This window comes from Artemia sp. Qi Xiang Cuo, chromosome 16, assembly GCF_049724085.1.
Source record: "Artemia sp. Qi Xiang Cuo chromosome 16, ASM4972408v1, whole genome shotgun sequence".
Classification (NCBI taxonomy): Eukaryota; Metazoa; Arthropoda; class Branchiopoda; order Anostraca; family Artemiidae; genus Artemia; species Artemia sp. Qi Xiang Cuo.
In genome coordinates this window covers 27,537,713-27,557,918 of record NC_142809.1, presented here as the reverse complement: position 1 = coordinate 27,557,918, position 20,206 = coordinate 27,537,713, and the positions used below count along the sequence as shown (strand labels likewise).

The 20,206-nt window shown below is 38.6% G+C and overlaps 1 protein-coding gene across 3 annotated transcripts in view; it reads right to left on the bottom strand.

Annotated features, from left to right (window-relative positions):
- The window catches only part of bbg (PDZ domain-containing protein big bang), a 309,605-nt gene that overhangs the window by 86,133 nt on the left and 203,266 nt on the right, over positions 1–20,206 (bottom strand). For all 3 annotated transcript variants that reach the window (XR_016143110.1, XR_016143111.1, XM_089102679.1), the window contains exon 8: positions 2,390–4,472. Coding sequence is in view for 1 of the 3 variants with exons in the window: in XM_089102679.1 (XP_088958805.1) it covers positions 2,390–4,472 (2,083 nt within the window). In the remaining 2 variants the exon portion in view is untranslated. The remainder of the gene's footprint in view (positions 1–2,389; positions 4,473–20,206) is intronic.

Sequence of the window (20,206 nt, the reverse complement as noted above, 5' to 3'; positions counted from 1 at the left end):
TAAAAAGGAAGAAACTCGCTTTTTTGCATGTTTAGCCGGCATCTCATTATCTATTTCTGTTTCTTTTTTCTTCCAGGGCTCGCAGGTTACCGCAAGATCGCAGATATATTTAATGGCTCGAATAGAAGCTACCAACAAGCCAATAAGGATACCATTGTAACATCCGTGGTCAAGAGTCCTTATCCCCCTTTGTATGCCCCCTTCAGATCCCCTTAATAAACGAAAACAAAAAACGCGCTTTGAAGAAGAAACTGGCAAATGAAAAAATGTCTTATGTTTTTTTTTCATTTTCACGAAAATTTGCTCATCTTTTAACTTATTTTGTCCGAATACTCAAAGATACCGGTGACAACATAGGCCTACCATTCGGACTCCTTAGTTATACGACAAAGTTGCACACTTCTTGTGAGAAAGTCTAAGGAAAGGAGGAAGTAAAACCTTTATTAACTGTCGTAACAAAAATCATTTTTTGAGTTGCATCACATAAACTAAACAAAAATCTTTTTGTAAGGTACACAGTACCTTACAAAACTTATAATACGTATGTACACAGTACATAATAAGTATGTACATAATAAGTATGTACACAGTACATACTTATAATAAAAATCAAAATGAGCAAAAACCAATTCGGAAAAAAAGGAAGTGCTTCTCACGGACGTAAAGAGCGAAATTGAAACAGTCAAAAATTATTGCCTTGCAGATTACGCAAGTTACATCTACAAAACCAGCCTATATAATTCGACCCTTGATATTTTCCAATATCACTGCAATTCTAAAAAACTAGCGCTTCACTAAAAAAATTACAAACCCGACCAAAAAAGGACGTTCTCTTAGGAGCCGAAAACTCCACGTTTAACCTGCAGAAAATAAAAGACTATTTCTTAAGACTCAGTAATTTTTTCACCGACAATTATATCGATAACTTTTAGGCTAAAAGTTATTGATATCGACATAGAATTATAATTCTCTAAAAAAACTCAAGCAAGCTCAGTTTTCATTAAAGCTTCATGAAACATAGAGTCATTAAAAATAGAAGAGGGTAACGGAATTTCCGCACAAAAGGGCAAATCATAAGAATAAAATCTACTAAAGGGATGCCCAAGCAAGCCACGGGCAAAAACAGACGCACCAAGCAGGGTCGAACAAAGAATATGAGTAGCCTACAATAAACTACCCCCTACTCTTTGGGGTTGAAAATAATATCATGATCAGCTGCAAAACTCTGACGAATTTTGAGTAGCATATTGAGTGTTGTGGGACAAGTAGCTAACACAACCTGTTCATAAGCACAATTTAAATTAGAAGTGCATACAGATCCGATATGGTGACCCAGTCTTTGAGCACTGGGGGACTTCTAGAGACGACAACAGTACACCGAAAAAAGAACAGCATGTAGTACAGCCCCGATAAGGAATAAAGTGATGTCTCGTAGACAGAAAAGAAAGGAATATCAAATAAGACGGGAAGGGGGACACCATGTCTTACAATATCAGATAGCGTCAAACGCTTTATACAGCCAAACGCTTTACATACATAAGCAAAAAAGTTTTGAGTTGAACAAACAAGCATCAAATAAAAAAGTGGGGATATTGAACAATAAACAAATATAGTATGAAACTCCGTGCAGTGGAGGGGGAGCTATGGGCTTATTCATAGAATCTCACGGTCTTATGATGCTTTTTTTTTAATTTCCTATCTTTCTGAAAGTTTTTTTTGCTATTTTAACAAAATTTGTAGCCCCCCATCCGTCAAAATGAATTCTTGCACATGTGCCTTTGGATATCTCTTATTGTCATTTTCTACGGATTTTATACACAAATATAAACACCAATGTCAAACTTTTATTACAAAATACCTTAAATCGTGACTTGTCTTTGGAGCTGAACAGCCACAGACGAATAAGTGAAACATAGTAAAATAAAAAGCTTTTAACTGTCAAAGGTATCGTTTTCAATAGTTCAATTCTCCAAAGACTTAGATGCTAAGCTGTTCCTCGTTATTTTTAAAGCAACGCGTCTTTCTAGAGCACTAGCAGAGCCAAAAGGAGGGGGGCAAACGAGGGAGGGTATAACTAATTGAAAAGTCAGCATCTTGTATCTTTATCAGCCATTAAGTAGTAGAAACTTTCTTTTATACCGATTTGGTGGGGGTGGGGGTGAATTCGAATACCTCCTTTTACCCTAGTTAATGCCTTATGCACTTGCATTGTTCAACGAAAAGTTTCCTCTTATTTTTGGCTTGAGAAAGCATTAAGAAGAATGTAAGTCACTTTTAGATTGGATCGAAGACAAGAGAAAGACACATTTTAAAATGGAAAAAGGGAATAGCTGTAAGAATGATTAAGGATGATTTAGACCTAGCCATTAAAATGGAAGGTAATATTTACCAGAACCGTGATTGCTATTTGAAAGGCTGGTATCCTCGCTTGTACTAGAATCCATTGAAGACATCCTCATATGAGCCGAATAAATGTTGGTATTTGTCAAAAATATCCCGTGAGGTTGTTGATGCCTCCTCAGTGAATCTGAAGGAGACTTAACTGAAAAGTGTCCACCAATGTCATCATCATGATTTAGAGATTTTTCTGCCTTCTCAAAAGCTCGTTTTATATCACTTACGGATGTCAGTTTATTATCTTGCGGTTTTCCGGTCTTGGAAAGTTTATCGGTTGTTATGGCCTCAAAGCGCTGAGTGAGTGCTCTTATGCTCGTAGGAGACGGAGCCTCTTTCATTTTGAATGTGGCTGAGCTGCTTCCCCCTTGAATTCCATACTGGGTGGAAGGTTCAGATACATCATTATTGTGAAAATAATTGGTCTTTTGAAGATTTTCATTGGTCTTCATCGGATTGTCAGTCTTTTGACCGATTTTTGGAGAGCTATCAACATATTCTCTGGCAAAAGACGCCCTTCTTCCCTCTATTTTAGTTTCAATTGGGCTGATAGAACCACTGGAAGACTTCCTATTCATTGGACTTATCGCATTAGGAGAGGATTGTCGCTTAGTTTCTAAATTAAAAGGGTTTTGTAAGTGTTTTAAACTACCAATCGGTCTTAATATTTTATTCTGTGTATATGTGTTTGAGGAGCTCAAAGACTCAAGAGAAGCCTTCCTTGTGTTTAAAGATTGGTTTGAAGTTGATGGGGATAGTTTTTCTGCTTTATCCTCTTTTTTGGAAAAGGAAGAAGCCCTTTCAACTCTTCCCGTTTTTACGCGCGAAATTTCTGAAAAATAAGTTCTATTGTCTTCGACTCTCGAAAATGATGATGTTCTTGTTATTCTGTAGTAACCGTCTGTGCTCCCCTTTCTATCAACCTCATCGAAAGAAGTAATTATAGATTTATTATAATCCTTCGTAGACTTTGCCAAAGAGTTGCGTTTAGATGGGATAGGGGGTACTAGCCCGTCTTTTGAAGGCCTTGTTGAAGTCTCGTTGTGCAAATGTTGACATGACTTATCTGCACTATCACAGTCAGTAACGTACGCAAATCTAATTTCCACTTCTTTTCTTTGAGGAGTGGATACTTCTTGACGTTGAAAATGATGAGAAGGAGGAATATCATCACCTTTAGCACCCTTTCGGAATCGTGCGGATTCAAGAACATTTCTTCTGTTCAAGGCCTCAATGCTGTCTGCTTTTAATACTCTAGGCAATTCTTTTTCTTTTAGTGACCCTGAGTAGTTCACAAGCGGAGGGGATGGAGCAGAACTTAGAGACGAACGACTTGATGACACAGCTGAGTCGGTATCTGTTTCCATATCTCTTTCACCGATTCTAAAGTCGTTTAAACTGAGATGTGAAAGCTGAGATTTGAAAATATTACTTCTGTGAGGCGCGTCATTGTTTAGTGGACTTTTCTGAGGGTCTGGTTCATGTTTTATACTCACACTATCTTGTGCTAGTATTGAATCTTTACTGATGATCTCAGGTAAGTTGAGTTTAGGAGAGCTGGTCTGTGGCAACGTGTCAATATTAGGTATTACAAGGCCTTTCAGCTTTGTCATGCTCTTCTGTCGATATTCTAGTAATTGTGAAAACTTATTACGATTTACTTCGATAGAAGGTGACCTGCGTGGTAATGTGACGTTATTGACATCTAACAAACTTTGAGACTTCTCTTGTAGGGATCTCCTTGTTTTAAAGGATCCTGGGGATAATAAAACTGGCTTTACATGTTCCGCGGTATTTAAACTATCAAAGGATTTAGATAGGTCTGTGTGATTAGGTGCTGATATCTGCAAATGTGAATCAGCACCTGGACTTCGAGATAAATTAATGGGACTTAATCTAGTCTGATCATCACTTGAAAAAAGTGCAATTTTTGCTCGTACGTTAGTTTCATTTTTTTCTTCTTTTTTATTCCATAATGGCGGCTTCCCGTTAGCGTCTCTTGGAGGAAGGCTACTGCGTGGTCGCGGCACTGGAGTACACTTTTTAATGGCGTTGGTCGTAAAGACATTTTCAGAATCCTGAAAAGAACAAATTTATTTATTTATTTTATTCAACGCAGGAGAAAGCCATAGGCTTGTCGCAGTACAAATGCAAGAAATGACAACTCAGCAGCAACATTGCAAAACAAAAACAAAACAAAAAATATTCTTCAGTAAAACAACAATACAACTAACTATATTACAGAAAATGTTTTTCATACAACTCGGTTTCAACGAGAGCACTCTTAAATGTTTGCACCGTTTGCGCAGAAACTACGGTATCAGGTAAACTATTCCAAAGTTTTGTTGCTCGGTTAATAAAGGACCTATTTTCTTGTACATTCGCGGCTGATACAGTTTATAAAAGTTTTGTCGAGTTGCTGAGTAATTACTAAGCTTGGAGAAGTCAGCCCAGTTCACATCATCAAAGCCCTTCATAATACGGAACGTATTGATCAGGTTCATAGAATAATAGAATAAATAAAGCACATCCCTAATGCTATTTTAATTTGCACACTTTTTTAGGTTTTCGATTTTATCATACTTGCAGCGCCGTATCCAGATAAATGTATAAATGTTTTTACTTTTATAGCTTTAATAAATCAAATAATATTAACATTTTGATTACTAGATATCAGTATATGTATATTAAACTGACAATGCACATTCATTTGTATTTTTTTCAGTAAGGTGTAAATTATGTTCTGGCCTTGGGTAGGCATAGGGGCTTTGAGCCGAACTTAAATTTCTGCTCGTTTTGAGATTGACTCAGTTATTTATTGTAATTTCTGTTCGTTTTAGGTTTCATTTATTTATCGATGCTTTTCTTTGAAAAACTTATTTTGTGGAAAAAGTTTTTTAATTAATTTCTGTTCGTTTTATATGGGCATAGTCTTTTCAGGGAAAAATAAAGTAATACTTTAAATCTTTTTGTTTTTTTTTAAGACTTTATAGTTCGGCCTGATATTTGTATGCTGGAGAAAAATTTTAAGCATTTTTTAACAACATACACCCATTTAAAAATCTGAACACAAATAGTAGTGTTTAATTTAGTTTCATACCTCGTCTAGTTGACCTGAAATGGAAAACTTTATACCATTCCCAAAAAAAAAAATCTGTTTACTTTAGTTGATAGCATGGATACACTTACGCTATTTTAATTTGGTTAAATATTAAGAGCAAAAGCAGCCCCTAAAGTTTGAACGTAATGCCCTCAGTCGTTCATGGGATACTGCTGAGATGCCTTATTGGGAATTAGTAATTACACAGTGCATTTTGATTTAATCTTATGGCAAAATTTAGTTTTTAAACATAAAGTCAAATAGGAGGATGGGCGTGTGAGGGGGATTAGTTTCCCTCCAATCACTTTCGACAATTCAAAAGGGCATCAGCCCTTTCTATTTTCAATCGAATGAGCCCTTTTCGAAGTTCCTACGACAACTCCTTTGATACAAAGTGCCCTCGTCTAAACAACATTTCGATTTCCAATCGAATGAGCCGTTTTTGAGTTTCTACGACAACAATTTCTATGAACACCTTATATACCCCCAGGGCATAAATTACAACCCTTACCCTAAGGGCTGTGAGGGTGGTTGTCATCCTCTAAGACCTAATTTCCAGAACTTTCAACTACGTTAAACAAAACGGCTATTTCAAAATTTTGATTGTAAGTGTTCGGGAAAATGGTGGACGTGTGAGGGGCGGTAGTCTTTCTCAAGTCAATTTCAACAACTAAAAAAGGCACAGCGCTTTCAATTTCCAATCAAATGAGCCCTTATGAAGTTTCTACGACAACGCTTTCAATAAAAACCTTATTTGCCCCTAGGGGATAACTTACAAGCCTCGCTCTGAGGGCAGAGGAGGGGGGGGGGGTTGTCATCCTCAAAGACCTAATTTCCAGAATTTTCTACAACGTTGAAAAAAATGGCTATCTGAAAATTTTGATTGGGGTTAGTTACCCTCCAATTATTTTCAACTATCAAAAAGGGCACTAGCCCTCTTAATTTTCAATTGAACGAGCCTCTTTTGAAGTTTTTGCGACAACTCTATCATTAAAAACCTTATATGCACCCAGGGCATAACTTACAACCTTTGCCCTGGGGACTCGGGGGGGGGGGGGTGCCATCCTTGAATATATAATTTCCACAACTTTCATCTACGTTGAACAAATCTATCTCTAAACTTCGACTGAATGTGTTTGGGGAAATGGTGGGCGTGAGAGGGGGTTAATTACTCTCCACTCACTTTCGATTATTAAAAAAGGCAATTTCAATTTCCAATCAAATGAGCCCCTTTTGTAATTTCTACAAAAACTTTATATATAACCTTATATGCCCCGAGGGTATAACTTACAACCCTTGCACTGGGGGCTCTGATGCGGTTATCATCCTAAAAGATTTCCAGAACTTTCGACTACGTTGAACAAAATGGATATCTCAAAATTTTGATTGAATGTGTTTGGGGAAATGGTAGGCGTGAGAGGGGGGCTAGTTGCCCTTCAATCAATTTCAACTATTAAAAGGGCACTAGCCCTTTCAATTTTCAATTGAATGAGCCCTTTTTGATGTTTTTACAACATCGCTTTCTATAAAAACCTTACATGCTCCCAGGGAATAACTTACAACCCTTGCCCTGAGGGTTGTGGGGGGGGATGGGTTGTCATCCTCAAAGACCCAATTTCCAAAACTTTCAACTACGTTGAATAAAATGGCTATCTAAAAATCTTGATTGGATGTGTTTGAGGAAAAGGGGGCGTGAGAGGGGGGTTAGTTGCCCTCAAACCACTTTCGACCATTAAAAAGGGCACTAGCCCTTTGAATTTCCAATCGAATGAGCCCTTTTTAAAGTTTCTACGACAAAGATTTCAATAAAAACTTATATGCCCCCAGGGCATAACTTATAATCCTTGCCCTGAAGACTGTTGGGGGAGTATCCTGCTCCAAGGTTTAATTTCCTGAACTTTAAACTGCGTGGAACAAAATGGCTATCTACATATTTTGATTGGATATGTTTGGGGAAATGGTGGGCGTGGAAGGGGTGTTAGCTGCCTTCAAATCACTTTCGACTATTAAAAAGGGCAGCAGCCATTTTAATTTCCAATCGAATGAACCCTTTATGAAGTTTCTAGGACGAAGCGTTCTATAAAAACCTATTATCCCTCCAGGGCATAACTTACAACCCTTGCCCTGAGGGCTGTGGGGGAGTGTCCGCCTCAAAAACATAATTTCTATCTGGAAATCCACAACATTGAACAAAATGGCTATCTAAAAATTTTGATTGGATGTTTTTGGGGAAAAGGTGGCCAAGAGAGGGCGGTTAGTTGCCCTTAAATCACTTTTGACCATTAAAAAGGGCACTAGACCTCTGAATTTCCAATCGAATGAGCCCTTTTTCAAGCTTCTACGACAAAGATTCAATAAAAACTTATATGCCCCCAGGGCATATAAGTCTGAACTTTAACTGCGTGGAACAAAATGGCTATCTCAAAATTTTGATTGGATGTGTTTGGGGAAATGGTGGGCGCATGGGCGCCCATATGGGGGGTGGGGGGGGGGCAGGGGGGCTCTTCCCCCCCCCCTGCCTGAATGATGCTGCCTTATTTTTATATTTTTGTTCTGAGATTTCTATTATATAGCATTAAAAGTAGCAATTAGACGAAGTTTGCCCCCCCTGGAATTCAGCTTATGGGCGCCCATGGGCGGGCGTGGAAGGGGTGTTAGTTGCCTTCCAATTACTTTCGACTATTAAAAAGGGCACTAGCCATTTCGATTTCTAATCGAATGAGCCCTTTCTGAATTTTCTACGACAACGCGTTCTATAAAAACTTTATATGCCCCCAGGGCATAACTTACAACCCTTGTCCTGAGGGCTGTGAGGGAGTTGTCATCCTCAAAAACCTAATTTACAGAACTTAAAACTACGTTGAACAAAATGGCTATCTAAAAATTTTGATTGGATGTGTTTGGGGGAATGGTGGGCTTGGGGGGAGCTAGTTGCCCTCCAATCACTTTTGACTATTAAAGAGGGCACTAGCCCTTTGAATTTCCAAACGAATGAGCCTTTTTTGAAGTTTCTATGACAACGCCTTTTATGAAAACCTTATATGCCCCCAGGGCATAACTTACAATCCTTGCCCTGAAGGCTTTGGAGGAGTGTTTTCCTTAAATACACAATATCTATGTGGAAATCAACTACGCTGAACAAAATGGCTATCTCAAAATTTTGATTAGATGTGTTTCGGGAAATGGTAGGCGTGGAAGGGGTGTTAGTTGCCTTCCAATCACTTTCGACTATTAAAAAGGGAACAAGCCAGTCTAATTTCCAATTGAATGAGTCCTTTTCGAAGTTTCTACGACAACTTCTTCGATACGAAATGCCCTGCTCTAAAGGAAAAAATAATAAATGTGCCAACATCGTTCTTATATGCCCCCAGGGCATAACCTAAAACCCTTGCTCCAAGGGTTGTAGGGAAGGGTCCTCCTCAAAAATATATATTCTATCTGGAAATCAACTACGCTGAACAAAATGGCTATCTCAGCATTTTGATTCGATGTGTTTGGGGGAATGATGGGAGTGGGGGGGGGGCAGTTGCCCTCCAATCACTTTTGGCTATTAAAAAGGGCACTAGCCCTTTGAATTTCCAATCGAATGATCCTATTTTGAAGTTTCTACGACAACACCTTCTCTAAAAACCTTATATGCCCCCTGGCATAACTTAAAACCTTTGCCCTGGAAATCAACTACGCTGAATAAAATTGCTATCTCAAAATTTTGATTGGATGTGTTTGGGGAAATCATGGGCGTGGCGGGGGGGGGACTAGTGGTCCTCCAATCACTTTTGACTATTAAAAAGGGCACTAGCCACTTCAATTTTCAATCGAATGAGCCCTTTTCGAAGTTTCTACGACAACTCCTTCGATACGAAGTGCCCGGGTATGGAGGAAAAATAAATAAAACATTGTGCCCACATCGTAAGTAAAGAGCAAAGTTGAAGCTTCAAACGAGCAAAAATTACTACGTCGCGGTTAGTGCAACTTACGCTTGAAAAACTGTTTCAAATAAATTAGATCGTGATGTTTCTCTATATTTGTGGAGTTTTTAAAAAACTAGCGCTTTGCTGAAAACTAAGCTTGCTCGATATTTTTGGGAATCGAAATTGTATGGTAAAATTTGTTGATGTCATGGATGATAAAAGTGTATTGAGAGCTTTGTTTTATAAATTTAGTCTCTATTTTCTGCAAGTTACCTAAGGATTTTATTGCTCTTAACCCTATTTGGTGCGTTGGTTTTGTGTTTTCAATAGAACACTCGTTTTTCAGAATTCTAAAAATATAGGGAAACATAACAAGACAGTCTATTTAAAACAATTTTTCAGATTTATGCTGCATTAACTGCGAAGCCGTAATTTTTCTTCTTTTTAGTGTCAACTTTGCTCTTTACTTTCATTAGAAAAACTTTGTTTTCTGAATTTTCTATGAAAAAGGTAAGACGAAGCATATACACTTAGCATAAGAATGGGTCGCACCAAGGCCGTATCCAGGGGGGGGGGGGGGGGTTGTTACCCGGTTTGAACCCCCCCCCCCCCCCGAAATTTTTGACCGAGTTGAAAATAAGTCGAAAATTAGTAAAACCTAGGTAAAATCAGTATAATTAGTCGAAAACTGAGTAAAAAATTAGTAACCCCCCCCCCCCGAAAAAGTCAAAAATTAGTAAAACCCCCCCGAAAAAAAATCCTGGATCCGCCCTTGGGTCGCACAGAAGTGAAACACTTGGAATATCATGGCATCCGTCTACTGATTTTACGAATATTCTGAAATATATTTTCCGAAGAAACTTTTATTTTTAATAGAGAAAAGTTTCTCTTTGTTGTTTTTTTTCATTTAGAAAATAAACCAATAGAGAGAAAAAACTCAATGAAAAAACTGACAAACGAGACTGCGACAAGTGGAGAGAAAAGACGAAAAATTTAAAACAACGCGGATATTTCCCCTGTATAAAAACAAGGCGTCTTCAGCACAAGAGAAACACAAGAAGAACAAGATAAAAAAAAAAACGAAAAACTAAAACTAAAAATAAATAAAACCACCATCAATAAAATACAATTGGCGCAACTAATCCACGTAGGGAGAAGAAGCTATTAGATTTATTTAAGTGAGAACAACAAAGCAACTCAAACTTGAGTGAGAACACTTGCTTTGGTGTTCTCACTGAAATAACTCAAACAGCTTTTTTTCCCTACTTGGATTAGTTGCGCCAATTGTATTTTATTGGTGGTGGTTTTATTTGTTTTTAGTTTTAGTTTTTTGTTGTTTTTTTTATCTTGTTCTTCTTGTTTTTCTCTCGTGCCGAAGACGCCTTGTTTTAATATAGGCGAAATATCCACGTTGTTTTAAATTTTTCGTCTTTTTTCTCCACTGGCCGCAGTCTCGTTTGTCGTTTTTTTTTTCATTGAGTTTTTTCTCTCTGTTATTTTTTTGTCATGGCTAGCCAGTTCGGCTTAAGATCTTTCATTATTTAGAAAATAAAATTTAATGTGAGACAATACCAAATTCTTAGCTTCAGATCATGCATAAGTTTAATTTCTCAGATAGCAGCACATATATGTATGTGGAAGATGAAACTCAATTTTACAGGATTTACATTTTTAGGTTTGAGATTACTGTTTTGTTCACATTAAAGCATATTTGTGAATGAAGAGGCGTAATAAATTATTGTTAACTTCAGCTAAAAACCAATTGCCTCAGCAAGCGCGCAGAAATTGCTGTGTAATTGAACAGACAATTATTTTTCGATTCAATATTCAAAGAAATAAGTGATAATAAATATAGTCCAATTAGTAGTTACAGTTACCAAAAGTTCGTGACATTCCGAAAAGCCAAATGTCTCAAAATTTGATCTTTTTTTTTCCTTTTTTTTCTTTGAATGCAGATGATAATTATTCACAGAGAAAGTATTTTCAAACAATTGTGTCAATTGCATCATCAAAAGAATACCATCAACAATAAAAAAATCTCTTATAATTAAACTAAATTTTAAACGAGGGTTAAGTGATTTCCTTGTGAAGGTGAAAAGTTTTTTTTTTATAGATATTTTGATACGTATGAGTGCTGAAACCTTAAAGTAATTAAATGAAAAAAAACACGTTGTTTTAAACTGAAAGTAAAAAGCGACATTAAAACTTAAAACGAAGAGAAATTATTCCGTATATGGAAGGGGCTGTCCCCTCCTCAACGCCTCGCTCTTTACGCTAAGGTTTGACTCTGTCACACAACTTTATTTTTTAAAACAATAAAAAGAAACGGCTTTAGCTTTCCATGATAGATTTTCATATTAAAAAAGACCAAAGTATTTTGTCGTCTCTACTTTTTGTTTATTTTATTTCCGTTTACTATCAGTTCTAAATTAGTTTCAATACTAGAAGTCTGAAAAAAAAGAAACTGTAATTGATATTAGTAAAATTTAACGTCGAAAGATTAAAATCGACACACTCAGTAAACTCAGTCAAGATCATTCTCATTTTACCAAAGAGTAGATCAAGTGATGGAGCAGCTACAAGCAAAAGTGTACCATCAGCAAAAAGGATTATACCAACCTCAACAAGTGGTACCTAATCGGATCAAAAAATGAAAAAATAAATAAATAATAATAATAATAAAATCCAGTATAGATCCCTGTGGTGCTCCACAGGCTACCTTCCCAGGTCCTAAAATAAAGACCTCTACCGAAACAACTTTCCTTTTGCATATCTGTCCCCCCTGGTCACATCCTTAATGTAAATCTTTTATTTCAAAGTCTTTTGCTTTTTTTTTTAACATTATTAAACTTTTTAAGTTACTCTTAGATTATACCGTTTCTTGCAGCAAATTTGGAATTATTTGCTTTTATAGTAAAGATGGTTATTTCGATAGAATTCACCGGTGGAAAAGATTTCCCAATATCGTTAAGCTCCTGCAAATTACTGCAAGCAATTCTTTTCCGGGTTACCGATAAGGCGAGGAGATCATTGACCAGACTTTTTTCACACAAAACATATTTTTCCATTCTTTAATTCCTATCTTCTATTTTGCTTCTTATTAAGTTTTTGAAATTTAATTATAAGATCCCTATGAGTTGACGGAAATACTCTTTTGGACTTCGTCTGATTTATTAACAGTTAGCGTCGGATGTCTGCCTGCTCGCATTGACTAGTTTTGTTCTGCGCAGTCATGTTTCATGGTGGTTCGACGGCTGTGTTGAAGCATTTTATCCGAGTCGTTGAAAATCTCACCAGATTTGAAGTTCAAAATTTACATCCGAGGTTTCAAGATATTCATGTCCTATGTATTTCCCACGTCTTAAAATTAATACATGTCTTACAGTTAACACACCGGGCAGCATTAATTTCCAGATACACCTCCCCCCCCCCAATATGCAAATAGCTTATTTTTACTTTGAGGCTAAATATCAATGCTACCAAGACATGATGCTAGTGTCGGTGAGGGGGGGGGTGGGAATTTGCGTAAGTCAATGACAATCCACAACTAAAACATACAAAATACCTTTTTACAGGAAATAGACAAAAGTTCTATTAGATATTAACACGTTGTTCTATTAGTTCTAGTAATCAAGCCCGGTCAGATTCAGAATCAATGTTTGGGGAGGAGCCAGCGAAACTTAGGCTCACTCATTGGAAATTTTTCCCATCCACACCAGTAATTGGTGCAGCTTTCAGCTTTATGGGGGAACACGTGCCCCAAAAACCACCCTCTCGTTCGATCCCTGATTAAATCTAGCACAGCAAAAGCAATACTATGTGCGTGCGTTAATTTTGTGCTTAATATAAATATTTGAACTGGGCTTTGACCTCATGCTTGTTTTATTTGCATTTTAACGGTTGTGAAGGCCCTATCAAAACAATCAGTCGATGTCCGAGACAAATGTAATAATTATTCTTTTTCTCGCTCGCATTTGATAAATTGTTTAAATGAGTTGTTAATCTTCTTTCCTTTAGATTTGTATTTGCTTAGTGTTTGTAAACTTACTCGTTCTCTAGTGATTCAATTTTTTATTGATACGGCCCGATTTGATCAATGTTCATAGTTAATTTCTAAAGTGATATGCTTATTATTTAGTTCGTAGTCTTTTTTCTCTCCTTTCTGGTCTTTATTGTGTTTATTTATCTCTTTTTGGTGTTTTACAGTTTTTGTAGTTGTAGATGTGAAATAGCGGTTTTCCGGTTCATACACTAATAAATGATCTATCTATCTACGTCTGATACAAGCCAGATGGCTTAGCCAATTGAGCATTGATTTTGATATGTTTAAGATATAACCCAGTGTAGCTTTTGATAATAAAATCACCATGGTATTCATGATATTCAGGTAAAAAAAAAAGAATAAATATGTATATATATTCCATATATTAACGCTGAACCTGAAACGAACAAGGGAAATAGGTACTTTCCCATTATATGGGCTAATGAAACTAAAACTAAAAAGTCAAGTTTGTTAGTTTCAGTAATGAAACTAAAAAGTCAAGTTTGGTTAATGCTAATGAAATAAAATAAAATAGGATGAATATATAATGGTTTAGAAACAAATTTGGGCTATATATTTGCACAGTAGGGGGGGATAAAGCATAGCATATATTATATACGTAACCTAACATAACCTAGGTACCTTCCCACCCCCTTAAACCCCAAAAGCCACAGTTTAATATCGTATACGCAATGCAAACCACGCTATCATTGCCTAGTCTATTGCGGTTAACATGTCAAAAACGGGTTTTATCATTGCCTACTCTGCAGCGGTTAACCCTAGAGGCCCATACAATGAGAAAGTACCGGGAAATATTATATCCTATCGTATAGTGATATTCTTTAATTATTTGGTGATAATTTTTAAAGTTTTCCCGAGAGATTTTTAACCCTTTCAGACCTGAACCAAGAAGGAGTTGCGTAAAAATTCTGAAAACAGCAGAGTGATCCTGGAGGTTCAACTAGAACATATTTATTTTTAAAAAAAAATTATTTCATTCCAAATCCAAACTGTGAATGGTTACCATATGGTCACGTCAGGTATATACAGATACTATTTTAGATATACTAAATTTGTGAAACAGGTGTGATCTGAGTTCAAACACAGTCGAACTTTGCACTTCAAACACATGATTCGACTGGTTCCACCCCTAACGCACTTCTCATAGCGACACCTTCCCTTTTCAGTCGTATCCGGAAAATGCGAGGTCTGATCAAACCTTATTGATTCCGAAGACATCCCGTCTCGCGAGGTAGACGTATTGCGCTTCGTCACTAATAAGGATGGTCTTCCAACTCGAGGACTTTTAGATACGCCAGTAAGAACCAACCCACGAGCAATGTCCATTTTGAAGTACAGTAGAGACATATGCTGAACATTGGTCTGCTTACACTGCCGGCGGTGTATCAGCCAGGCGTTGTTCACAGCCATGTCAAAGAAGTAGTAGACAATCCGCATATACCATTTCTTCGAGCGAATGTCAGTCCTGTAAAGCTCCAGGAACATGTCAGCAAGATTTACGCCCCCCATTGATTTGTTGTAGTCACGGACGATTCGGGGGCGATCAACTTCGACGTATTTCCGTGTTGTGCCATCCCACCTCTGACACTTATCAATTGAGGTGACTGCACAGTATGACGAAGCCAAATGGACTGGTTTGTTGTCTTACCATTTTACTACCGATACTTCTGAATGTCTTTCAAAGCGGAAGTCCACTGACCCTCGTCCATTCTTCTTCATGTTGGCGTCGGTATCTAGAACAGCGCCCCTCATTCTGTTGCTGCGTATCGTACCACATGACTCGATGCCATATTCAACCCGAAGCTTGTGAATGAGATCGATGCCAGTAAAGAAGTTATCAAAAAACAGCTTGAAGTTCATGAACCTTGGCAGATTTTCTACAAGCCGAAGGACACCGTCAGTACCTTGGCCAAGTTCAGAAATTTCAACAGATCCTTTTCCTGTATATATCTCTATGTCACACACTATTCTGCTGATGCCAGCTCTCGTGAAAACCTTCACACCCCACGAGTGGGGCTTGTCCTTGAAAGTACTGTCGAAATCCAATTCTTCCTTTGAACGGGATCATCTGTTCGTCAATACTTTGGATCTCTTCAGGGTCTATTTTTTTCATATTCTCCATGAATGCGTCATATAGGCTTCTGATCTTGAACAGTTTATCGTAAACAGCCTCCCCTTTCGGTATCATTAAGGTGTCATCGAAAATGTAGAAAAAAGATTCAAGCTGATGAACCTGTCTCTGCTCATGGTATCAGCCACCGGGGAATATTGTATTCCATTCTTCCAGTACATTCTCATAGCCAGAAGTTTGATAATGCACATGAGCATTTGAACTCCAAGAAATTTGTGCAGCTCTTCAAGAGAAAGTTTCAGAACAAGATTTTTCTTTCTCATGGCATTCAGGTTCGTTTGGTCCACAATGTTTGAAAGAATGTCTTCTGTGATAAACATTCGGAAGAGATCAAGGGGCGTTTGTACCTCGTCATAGTGTGGCATAGAACCCTTCCAGGTAATATCTCGAGGTTCGGGCTCCGTTTTTATCCACTTGTATTGCTTTGCCTCCCTTGCTAACTTATTTTTTGCTACTGGTTTTGCCGTGACCTGAGGAGAATCAGTTGGAGTTACTAGACCGGCCACTGCTTGGGAAGGAGCATTTGTCTTAGCTATTGTAAGGACAAAGGGTTCAGCAGGTGCAATAACTGTTGCCGACTGCATTGCAGAAGAAGTTGCCACTGGTGTTGATGATGTGCTTGAAGAACTGTTTGACGCTGCTGTGTCATTCAAGCCCGGGAGAGGCAAATCGAATTGATCCGTGTCATCGCCATTGTCTAACTCGAACCTGCCAAGCATTGATAAAGCGATGTCGTCTGTGTGGTCAATATCCTCTTTATCACTTCTGTCTTCATTGCCATAACAGTTGAGAGAACGTAGAGGTTGAAATTCTTGATCTGGATTGTCTGGTGCCCAGTTTGGGTCGTCGTCGTCGGAGGAGATATCAAGATCTAAATCACAATCAGGTATCAATAAAAGCCTTGCTGCTTCTTCTGCGGTCGTTTTCTTGGTAGCTCTTTTACTTCTTTCCTTGATCAGTCTCTCTTCCAACGTGTTAGGACCATGACCTCTCATGGAGTCAGAGCTCGTGCTTGGGCCAGCTGAAATGAAATTCAAGGTAAGTGCATCACTTAATAATAATAATATAATGCAATAAAATAGGCCATTGGCCTTTACACTTGCTTGAGGCATCACACGAAATAGCTCTTTTACCCTTGTTACCAGTAAAAAGGAGGAACAGAAAGAAAATGTGCCTATTCCCGATCATAAAAAGGACTTGCTGCCTCGTTTGCTGTACAAATCTGCCTAGGTGTGGTTTTGCAATGAATGCCTGACGTGAACATTTGGTAACCGATCGTTAGCAACCTTGTTTGGGGCTAAACTACAGCTCAGAATTAGACTAGTGATATCTCATTCGAAAGATCGCATTCTTAGCTACAAAATAATATCATAATCAGGCTCTGAACTTACCAGAAACGTCCAGGTCATCGAGGTCAAAATCTGCACCTTTCCTCTTTTTCGACATTTTATGTTTTATCTAAACTTGGACGCTCGCTCGACCGCTCGGGTAAAGCCTTGAGGGATAATAAATTCAAACGCGATAGAGCCAAGCAAGCGCTATCTAGTGGAAAAGAAATCACGGTTGTAACTTTGTCGAGTTGAGAGAAAAATAGGGGGCGAGGGGTATCCGTATGGTGACCACAGGCATGAAAGGGTTAATATAGCTTTTCATCCTGTTCAAAATATTTTGCTTTGTGAATTCCGAATTGTTCAGGTTCTGCTTCCCTTGGTGAATCCTAGAACTTACCACAATAACTTTCTGAAGTCTAAAAATATTAGCAAATGATGTCTTTTTGGGAATGATCGAAGTACTCCTGTAAACGCTAGCATTTGTCGGTACAAGGTAGCAATAGCCTGAAATGAGCGAAGAGATTCCCTGCGTTCCTAAGCCGGTTAATGAGCTCTTCCTAACTTTGAGCTAGCTATACCCGTTTAGCCTTTTTGGGAATGATCAAAGTACTCCTGTAAACGCTAGGATTTGTCGGTACAAGGTAGCAATAGCCTGAAATGAGCGAAGAAATTCCCTGCGCTCCTAAGCCGGTTAATGAGCTCTTCCTAACTTTGAGCAAGCTATACCCGTTTAGCCTTTTTGGGAATGATCGAAGTACTACTGTAAACGCTTGCATTTGTCGGTAAAAGGTAGCAATAGCCTGAAATGATCGAAGAGATTCCCTGCGTTCCTAAGCCGGTTAATGAGCTCTTCCTAACTTTGAGCTAGCAATACCCGTTTAGCCTTTTTGGGAATGATCAAAGTACTCCTGTAAACGCTAGAATTTGTCGGTACAAGGTAGCAATAGCCTGAAATGAGCGAAGAAATTCCCTGCGCTCCTAAGCCGGTTAATGAGCTCTTCCTAACTTTGAGCAAGCTATAACCGTTTAGCCTTTTTGTGAATGATCGAAGTACTACTGTAAACGCTTGCATTTGTCGGTACAAGGTAGCAATAGCCTGAAATGATCGAAGAGATTCCCTGCGTTCTTAAGCCGGTTAATGAGCTCTTCCTAACTTTGAGCTAGCAATACCCGTTTAGACTTTTTGGGAATGATCTAAGTACTCCTGTAAACGCTAGTATTTGTCGGTACAAGGTAGCAATAGCCTGAAATGAGCGAAGAAATTCCCTGCGCTCCTAAGCCGGTTAATGAGCTCTTCCTAACTTTGAGCAAGCTATACCCGTTTAGCCTTTATGAGAATGATCGAAGTACTACTGTAAACGCTTGCATTTGTCGGTACAAGGTAGCAATAGCCTGAAATGAGCGAAGAGATTCCCTGCGATCCTAAGCCGGTTAATGAGCTCTTCCTAACTTTGAGCTAGCTATACCCGTTTAGCCTTTTTGGGAATGATCAAAGTACTACTGTAAACGCTAGTATTTGTCGGTACAAGGTAGCAATAGCCTGAAATGAGCGAAGATATTCCCTGCGCTCCTAAGCCGGTTAATGAGCTCTTCCTAACTTTGAGCAAGCTATACCCGTTTAGCCTTTTTGGGAATGATCGAAGTACTACTGTGAACGCTTGCATTTGTCGGTACAAGGTAGCAATAGCCTGAAATGATCGAAGAGATTCCCTGCGTTCTTAAGCCGGTTAATGAGCTCTTCCTAACTTTGAGCTAGCAATACCCGTTTAGCCTTTTTGGGAATGATCAAAGTACTCCTGTAAACGCTAGTATTTGTCGGTACAAGGTAGCAATAGCCTGAAATGAGCGAAGAAATTCCCTGCGCTCCTAAGCCGGTTAATGAGCTCTTCCTAACTTTGAGCTAGCTATACCCGTTTAGCCTTTTTGAGAATGATCGAAGTACTACTGTAAACGCTTGCATTTGTCGGTACAAGGTAGCAATAGCCTGAAATGAGCGAAGAGATTCCCTGCGCTCCTAAGCCGGTTAATCAGCTCTTCCTAACTTTGAGCTATCTATACCCGTTTCGCCTTTTTGGGAATGATCGAAGTACTCCTGTAAACGCTAGTATTTGTCGGTACAAGGTAGCAATAGCCTGAAATGATCGAAGAGATTCCCTGCGCTCCTAAGCCGGTTAATGAGCTCTTTCTAACTTTGAGCTAACTATACCCGTTTAGCCTTTCTGGGAATGATCGAAGTACTCCTGTAAACGCTAGTATTTGTCGATAAAAGGTAACAATAGCCTGAAATGAGCGAAGAGATTCCCTGCACTCCTAAGCCGGTTAATGAGCTCTTCCTAACTTTGAGCTAGCTATACCTGTTTAGCCTTTTTGGGAATGATCGAAGTACTCCTGAAAACGCTAGTATTTGTCGGTACAAGGTAGCAATAGCCTGAAATGAGCGAAGAGATTCCCTGCGCTCCTAAGCCGGTTAATGAGCTCTTCCTAACTATGAGCAAGCTATACCCGTTTAGCCTTTTTGAGAATGATCGAAGTACTCCTGTGAACGCTTGCATTTGTCGGTACAAGGTAGCAATAGCCTGAAATGATCGAAGAGATTCCCTGCGTTCTTAAGCCGGTTAATGAGCTCTTCCTAACTTTGAGCTAGCAATACCCGTTTAGCCTTTTTGGGAATGATCAAAGTACTCCTGTAAACGCTAGTATTTGTCGGTACAAGGTAGCAATAGCCTGAAATGAGCGAAGAAATTCCCTGCGCTCCTAAGCCGGTTAATGAGCTCTTCCTAACTTTGAGCAAGCTATACCCGTTTAGCCTTTTTGGGAATGATCGAAGTACTACTGTAAACGCTTGCATTTGTCGGTACAAGGTAGCAATAGCCTGAAATGATCGAAGAGATTCCCTGCGTTCTTAAGCCGGTTAATGAGCTCTTCCTAACTTTGAGCTAGCTATACCCGTTTAGCCTTTTTGTGAATGATCAAAGTACTCCTGTAAACGCTAGTATTTGTCGGTACAAGGTAGCAATAGCCTGAAATGAGCGAAGAAATTCCCTGCGCTCCTAAGCCGGTTAATGAGCTCTTCCTAACTTTGAGCAAGCTATACCCGTTTAGCCTTTTTGAGAATGATCGAAGTACTACTGTAAACGCTTGAATTTGTCGGTACAAGGTAGCAATAGCCTGAAATGAGCGAAGATATTCCCTGCGTTCCTAAGCCGGTTAATCAGCTCTTCCTAACTTTGAGCAAGCTATACCCGTTTAGCCTTTTTGGGAATGATCAAAGTACTC